Source organism: Varroa destructor, unplaced genomic scaffold (assembly GCF_002443255.2).
Source record: "Varroa destructor unplaced genomic scaffold, Vdes_3.0 BEIS01000003.1, whole genome shotgun sequence".
In the NCBI taxonomy this organism is placed as follows: Eukaryota; Metazoa; Arthropoda; class Arachnida; order Mesostigmata; family Varroidae; genus Varroa; species Varroa destructor.
The window spans coordinates 2,010,473-2,018,312 of NW_019211456.1; the positions used below are offsets into that span (position 1 = coordinate 2,010,473).

General features: G+C 38.1%; 1 protein-coding gene and 1 long non-coding RNA gene across 3 annotated transcripts; one reads left to right on the top strand and one right to left on the bottom strand.

The window, feature by feature from the left end:
* Nucleotides 1-1,142: 1,142 nt before the first annotated feature.
* On the top strand, nucleotides 1,143-7,042 carry LOC111246421 (eukaryotic translation initiation factor 3 subunit D-like). Its single transcript, XM_022795977.2, has 9 exons — nucleotides 1,143-1,859; nucleotides 2,748-2,987; nucleotides 3,185-3,340; nucleotides 3,859-3,982; nucleotides 4,153-4,286; nucleotides 4,655-4,903; nucleotides 5,422-5,613; nucleotides 5,804-5,950; nucleotides 6,552-7,042. The coding sequence occupies exons 1-9, from the start codon at nucleotides 1,599-1,601 to the stop codon at nucleotides 6,900-6,902; spliced, it is 1,854 nt and encodes a 617-aa protein (XP_022651712.1). The 5' UTR covers nucleotides 1,143-1,598; the 3' UTR covers nucleotides 6,903-7,042.
* LOC111246422 (uncharacterized) lies at nucleotides 4,353-7,814 on the bottom strand. Of its 2 annotated transcripts, XR_015325300.1 has the most exons (5): nucleotides 7,694-7,814; nucleotides 7,343-7,474; nucleotides 6,805-6,884; nucleotides 5,169-5,616; nucleotides 4,353-4,976 (listed from the first exon to the last, which is right to left on the bottom strand). It is a non-coding gene; the product is annotated as an uncharacterized LOC111246422 (long non-coding RNA). The 2 variants fall into 2 exon arrangements; XR_015325299.1 differs by lacking the exon at nucleotides 7,694-7,814 and having other exon boundaries at nucleotides 7,343-7,685.
* Between the last annotated feature and the right edge of the window lie 26 nt (nucleotides 7,815-7,840).

Consider the following 7,840-nt stretch of genomic DNA (forward strand, 5'->3'; position numbering starts at 1 on the left):
CTTAGTGCTAATGAAGGCCTTGAACCGGGAGTATGCAGTTTGGCCTATGGGCATCAGAACCTTTTTCATTCTTTCTTAATAAATGGTTACACATATATTGAGTAATTAATTGAATATTTGATATGCCCAGATTGGTATGTAATTCCGTGTCTAAAACGTGACGGCGGTTTAAAAGTTGTTTTTAGTTTTTTCTTACAATAAACATTCACATATACTTTATATATTTGGGCATTTTGTGGAATTTTTTTTTTTTTTTAAAACCAGCTCAACGCTTCAGCCTTCTAATTAACATGTATTAGAAATTCGCTTAATTTAGAAACAGTTCAAAATTAATTTTCGCCTAATTCTAACACAGATAAGCGAAAGACGATACGATATGAGACTTATGGTAATAGCCGTACGACCACAATATGAACTGACTAGAGCGCCACTAGCAATCTTTGCCCCGTTTTACTGTTAAAATTTCGCTATATTCTTAAGAAGGCTGGTCGTAACATGCACATACATACAGTCGTTTAGTACCACTTTCAGAGAGAACTTATAGTATCTTCAATTGATTGATTAATGCTGCTGGGTCTCAAGTTGATGATTAACACGAACGTAATTTAGCTCAACATTTTATTACACATGACACAAGTCATATGTAGACCTGCTAAAGAATTAGATTGCACTGTTTCCATTAACGCTACTAACGGGAACTATTTAAGACCTGATCGTCCAAATAATATAAAAACGATTCGTTTGTTGATATTAGAACCGTATAGTGATCGTGATTCTAGTTTACGCCTTATGCGTACGCATAGCAATTTTAATAATAGCCTCGTATTGAACTGAACTCAGTCTAATTTTAAAGCGTGCGTTTTGGTGCTTGTGGACAATGGCAGTAATGGTTACCTTAGCTGAAGTGTTGATGCGTGCGTTACAAGAGAACTTCTGTTCAATGGTAGTTATCAAATGAGGAAAAAATAATAGTGTGCAAATGATCACTGTGTTAGTGAAACTAACCGAACCCGAGAAAGAAATGAACAGTTCAAATACAACCGTCACCAAGCGCGGTTATTTAGTCTTGTTGTCTATCTAGCAACCTGCCCGATTACGAATGGCGAACGTACATCGTATACGGTTTCATCCGGTCTACCACAATACTTCTTAGATTTGCTGTCAATAGCAGGGTCTTGAAGAAAGCATCCTGGTCTAAGGGATCGAGCCTATTGAAGGCTGTAACGAAGTTGTTTTACCTAATTTCAGGACCAGCGATATATTTTTTCATTTTTATTTTCTTTTTTAGCTTGAACTTGTTTGCATAGTACACATACCGCTCTTCAACGGAAGCTTTTGATCAACTTGAAAATCGCCAAAAGTGGCCGTCATTGTCACGTAAATACTTTGACGCTGTCGTATCCATCCTCTAGAGACCTCTCCACAGATGCATCTTCTATCTTTGTATGTAGTTAGTTTAAACTTCTCGTACAAAGTCAACGGTATGACGTAAGCATACAACAACTACGCTTTGATCACCGTTAGCGTACAGATACATATCACGAACGCGCAACGTGCATAAGCTACTACTACTACTTAAAGAAGTTTTAAATTGTGCTATGATCTGGCTGCGCACAATTTACGTTATGTTAATGTGTGATGTCGCCATCTTGCTGCTAATTCTTTTTTGTTTTTGCCTATCAATATTCTACACGTTTCTGTTTCACTTCGTGCGAAAGATATCCTCTGGCAAGATGCGGCAGAAATTCGAGCTTCCAGAAATCGAAGACAATTTAGAAGGCTGGGGACCGCTGTCACTGCCCCCGATATTCTCTAATATGCCGTACCAGGATTTTTGCAAAACAGATGAACTTGGAAAGGTCAGCAAAAGGATTTTCTTCAATACAAACGAGAGTTTGTGTATTACTATGAGAGAGGTGTTCCTTGATAATATGACATGTTACATGGATTTAGTAAAAGAACAGCACCGAAAGCTTTCGGTTAGAGTCAATATGTACAGGATATAACTTGCGTAAGTTTTAGCAAAAGCTTTTTTTCTACGTTATAAATAGGTTACATAACTTACAACGCATTGCACAAGTGTATTCTGTAAAAATAGGGGCATCACTTTTCCTTATTGACGAAACTTACGTTCTATCTGCTAGCCTATTTTAAGCTTTTGCAGAGATGCATCATACGCTGGCTTCAATACAGAACATCTTTTCGCATATAATAATTATAATCAATAATTATATTCATGGAGAGAATACTCTAGTGGTGAATTAGCTATAGAAAAATACGTAAGTGTATACTACAGCGTTGTAAAGTGTCCATTGTATATTATTCATTTATTGTCATATTAGAGCTGGTTTATTAAAAAGTACATAATAAAGTACATAATAATAGAACCAAAACGTCCATTTACAGCTATCCGATTTGACACGTTAAATGGGGCTTTTGTAAGGTAGATCAGACAGCGGGTTTCAATGTTGTGTCTTTCATGTCAGTTCAGTAGAATGGGATTATTGATTTTTGTCTTTAACCTTGACGCATGTTCAAATATCAACATTCGGATAACCTGTTGACATCTAGTCTTACACAAATAGATAAAACATATCCATTACGGAATAAAATCGTTTAAAAATAAAGCCGAACATACACTTCACAAAGAACATCGAATAGATTTTATGTTAGCTATGATAGTGACTTAATAAATTTTGCGTTGTCTGATTTCATCGATATCACTGACGACGTATCATCCATTATAGGTAGCTGACTGGACTGGATTGATGTACAGGGATCGACGTTCGGCGAAAAGGTTCAACTCAGCATACAGTGGGCCGCAGAACATGCAATATGCGTACTATCACGAAGAAGATGACGCGTCGTTCCAGCTAGTTCACACAACCAAGACTCCGAAGCCCCTTCATCAGCGAGGCAAACTCAATAGGATGAACCAGAAGTTGAACCAGGCTCGGCGTCAGCAACAAGCTCAACAGGCGCAGCAGGTTTTTAAAATCGGCCGTTCGTTATTTTAAGCGTAGAGAATCTATTCGTTGGTTGGGCTGATAAACGTTTCAGCTTTTTGTATTATTAAGGCTGCTGGTCACGTTCATTGGGCGTGGCACGATTTATAGTTTTTGTGTAGCAATAAACGTAAACAATTCCGCCTACTTTCTTCACTTTTTTAAAATTTTATATGCAGTTAACTCGTTTGGGCAAAGGTCGGGAACGCGATCGCCATCAACAAATTCGTAAATGGCAAAAGCACTTGAAGCAAAGGTATGATCACCGTCAACACAACCAGAATCCCCATTTCAAATATCGGGAAGCCTCTGTCTCTGTTCGACCTTCCTGGAAGGTAAGTACATACATTGCGCCAAAAAATCATACGCACAAAGAATATAAGGGACCATTTAGGAATTAATTAGGGCTATGATAACATTTTGAATCCTAACTATAATAAACAGTTTGCTCTTTAAATTCCTGGACCTCCTGGAGCTGTTCTTCTATTTGTATCCTGTACCAATAAATAAAAAAGATAATTAGACGGTTTCGAGCCTTAGAGCATCATTGGACACTGGCACGGAAGTCATAAGCTGCACGCGCTCAGCCTCGTAGCCACGCAACCTCCACATCTGTCCCTACGACTTCATTTTGTCTTTTTCTTGCTGTATATATAAAAAAAAAGTATGTAAAAAAACTCCCTAGAGTTTCCTATACGACTGTCCAGATTTCAACAGCCGACCTATGTAAACCTAGCTTATGGCGCCAGCCTCGCAATCACCTCGGCCATTACCACATGTTTTGTACGATTTCAAACATCAGGCAACGTTGTGTCTCACGTATTATTAAATCATTAATGTGACTGACGTATAGGTTCTGGAAGAGATGGAATTTTCTTGGCTCACGAAACTAATGTTATCTGGCATCGGCGAAGGCCGTGACGTATATCGCTGCGGCACAATGGAATACTTTGATAAAACCTTCCAAAGCGTTACCTGTAAGTTTGTCGCACACATCCTGCAAATAAGTTTACCCAAATCAACGTCAAAATGTAATTATTGGGAAAACGTATTTCAAAAATGTTGTTATATTTGACTTCGCGATATATTGTGTTCCGCCAGAAACGGGTTCAATTTCTACATGATTGTGTTATCCATGCAAGTTCAGGTAAAAATGAACGCCCGCTGAGGCGGGTGAATCGGATATTTCACACGGTCTGGACAACCGATGACCCAGTTATTCGGTCGCTGGCGATGAAGAAATTCATCACCGGAATGGTTGAAGGCGCCGACGTTAGTAAGGTATTATATGAATGAGAATATTTTAACTGACAGACCACCTTGTGTGGTTAAGAAAACAACGAGACGTCAGGCATGCTACATTACATTATAATAGTTTATATATAAAAGTAACTGGATGAAAACCATACAGTAATCAAATATTGATCATACAATATAACACTTATTATTGCAATGATGTTAAGAAACGTAGTGTTCACAGTTGGCTTTTATGTATAACTAAGAGGATGGTATTCAGGTCTATAGTATACCAATAAAAGTAACATAGCAAAATCATAAGAATAATAATAATAATATCTCATACATTGTCAGGACAAAATAACTTTGCCGGAATGATTCGTTGAGCTCGTTTAATTGAATTCATCGCTTAGGTGCGTGTCTATACAACAGACGCCATTATGTCGACGCTGATGTGCGCTACTCGTTCGATCAATTCATGGGATATCGTTGTCCATAAAATAGACGATATTGTTTTCCTTGATAAGCGTGGCACCGAGTTCTTCCACATACCAGTCAATGAAACTGCCGCAGATCCACCTCATGACGAAGCTAGCTCCATTAACTCGCCCAGAAACCTCGCTTTAGAGGCGACATACATTAACCACAACTTCTCGCAGCAGGTAAGTGTGGAAAGAGGGTTTCTAGTCCATGTAGACAATGACTTCATAAAGGTTGTCGATCGATTGTTTTAAACTTCAACAAGCAAGGAAAAATGTACGATAAACTATGTTATAAAGTGTAAGTATGGACATTTAAGCCTAATAAGGAAGCTCAATTAATGCTTTAGTAGACAAAGGTGATAAAAACCGACTAAAAATGATTTTGCTATATTTGTGATTATGCTGAAAGTGTGCTCATCTATCTTGTATCGACTAGCAACAATACCTGACTTCGATGCTCGCTGCAGCTCTTCTAATCGTTGTTCTGCACACAGATAGCTGATGACGCAAAATTGTTTCAGTAAGGCCAGAAAGCGCTAATAACCGCCGGTCTTTATATATGCACGCACGTAAGTTGATATGAAACCTCCATAACTTCCTACAGCTTTTTCTAATTCTAGTATTAAACTAATACACATTCGACACAATCGATATATAGATTATATATTTGACAACAGCAACTAAATTTGTTTGCTAAGGTATTGAAGGCTGATGGCAAAAAGGTATCATTTGAGAATCCGAACCCGTTTGCTGCCGAAGATGGCAGCGACACACACGAGTTAGCTTCTGTCGGGTACCGCTACCGCCAGTTCCAGATTGGCGAAGACGTTGGACTCATCGTTCGATGCGAGCATGATGGAGTTCTAACAGGATCCAACGGGGAAACTCAGGTACTGTGAATGGATGCAAAATATGATTATGATAGCTTGATGGTTTGCAATGGGCTTAAACGTTAATCCGTCATAATTAATCATCAGAAGAAGCGCAACTACAAAATGTAACTGTAAGCGATTGCATATGCACGATGTACAGATGATCAAATACATAAACCATTAACAGTTTGGGTTTTGTACTTTACAGTATATTAACGTTAAAGCTCTTAACGAGTGGGATTCACAATATCCAGGAAATATTGACTGGCGCCAAAAATTGGATTCTCAACGTGGAGCCGTTCTTGCGCATGAGCTTAAGAACAATTCGTGTAAGCTAGCAAAATGGACTCTCCAGGTTTGTCTATCTAAGTTCAGGCCATTTTGAGCAACATTTGAACATATATAAAGTATCGGCACAAAATTCTATTTCGAGGGGGCGTATCTGCATCAATATTTATTTTTGGTGTATACTATAAATATGCGTTGTTTATAATATACATACGTACCAACATTTCGAAGCTATAGTGCTTTAAGTGTCATGCATATAATAGAAAAAGACTCCTTCAAGCTGGTTATGAGTTGTAAAGAGGTAATGTCCGTGACTTTAGCCAATTACTTTGGTATCATTGCTAACGATACAACATGCACCCAGATTTCGTTCTTGATTGTCGGTCATTATGCCGCTGTGTATTACTACTACTACTACTACAGCACGACGACCTCTGTCCAACAAATTTCTCCGACTCCATCTAGAGGAAGCTAACTTGTCTAACTGCTTTTGCTCTGTCCATTCATGTAGAGCGAAGATGACTCTTGACTAGTTTGTAACGAAAATATCCTAATGCGTTAGAACGTGCTAGACGATTTCTATATTGAGTGTCGGTCGATGTGCCAATTTATTTGAATCTGAGCGTATAAACATCCAGTACATTCTTTTCCTGTTTGTGTGTATACAGTCAATTCTTGCAGGTTCTCATCAAATCAGGTTTGGTTACGTTAGTCGAGTCAATTCAAAGGACACGACAAAACACGTTATTCTGGGAACGCAACAGTTCCGACCAAAAGAATTTGCTGACCAGATCAACCTAAACATGGACAATGCATGGGGCATTCTACGGTACATTGTAGACACGTGTCTTAAACTTGAAAATGGAAAATACCTCTTTCTCAAGGATCCGCAAAAATCAGTGTTACGTTTGTACGACATACCCGATGACTCTTTTGATAGCGACGATAGCGAGTACAGTGATCAGGATGCTGTGCCGTCAGGCTACAAATCCAGTGAAAACCTTAAGGAAGAATCATAAAAAAATTGATAAGCTAGTGAAAAAGCCACTCGCAGTTTGGAAAAACATAGTCGTTCTTTCACAACAATATGCCTTATGTTATCGCCAGATTCAATGATCACGAAATAAACTTTCAAAACGTGTGTTCCGAAAAATCAGGATTGAGCAGAAACATTTTTATAGTATATATAATAAATACACAAGCTCGTATCTAAAGTCATTTTTAGGGTTCTCTCCTTCATACATGGATGCTGCCAACGACAGATACAACGAGATGTATCCATAGTGATAACCGTTGATACGAAAACACTTACGTATATATTCCTCCATCTATAGTCTATCGGTTGGGAAGTTCTAAGGCTAACTAACGTGATGTCTTTAGATGATGGTTTCAGTAATTGTTTCGATCTCTAGACAGCTATGGTATTTTTCTCTACTGATATTTCTGAAAGTTTACACACCTTCTATTCCTCGTAGTCATAATGAGGTATGCGAACGTATTTTTGCTTCAAAGATTTACGTCCTCGTGCAGCTGCGTGATTTCTAAGCTGTGATCTATCTTAGTAACGATACTATCCTCTTTTATTTGTTAGCTGCGAATGTATGTCAGGGCAATAAAATTATTTTGTTCTAATTGCTACTCGTGTTTCGTAAGTGAATTTTACCACTAACAAGATTGTTAGACTTTTTAAATTATGATATATATATATATATATATATATATATTACCTCAATCCGATTCTATTGTTTATCAAAATATTATTAAAACGAATCTATTTTATCAGAGTATGTCTATACAAAACCAACTTAACCAATAAAGTAGGACAAAAAATTCAACTAATTGCCGCTTCGCACGCCCCGACTATCACGGCAGCTGTGTCTGAACTCTCTTTGGCCTACTTATTCCTAGCCGTGCATATTTACAGCGTGTAACGGTGAGCTTGAATCATCAGCGAGCT

Bases quoted from the DNA above. Each gene is read 5' to 3' on its own strand.
- LOC111246421 (XM_022795977.2), top strand. From the start codon at position 1,599: ATGATCTGGCTGCGCACAATTTACGTTATGTTAATGTGTGATGTCGCC. The intron at 3,983-4,152 runs GTAAGTTTGTCG...ATGCAAGTTCAG, and splicing joins AACCTTCCAAAGCGTTACCT to GTAAAAATGAACGCCCGCTG. The intron at 4,287-4,654 runs GTATTATATGAA...TTCATCGCTTAG, and splicing joins AAGGCGCCGACGTTAGTAAG to GTGCGTGTCTATACAACAGA.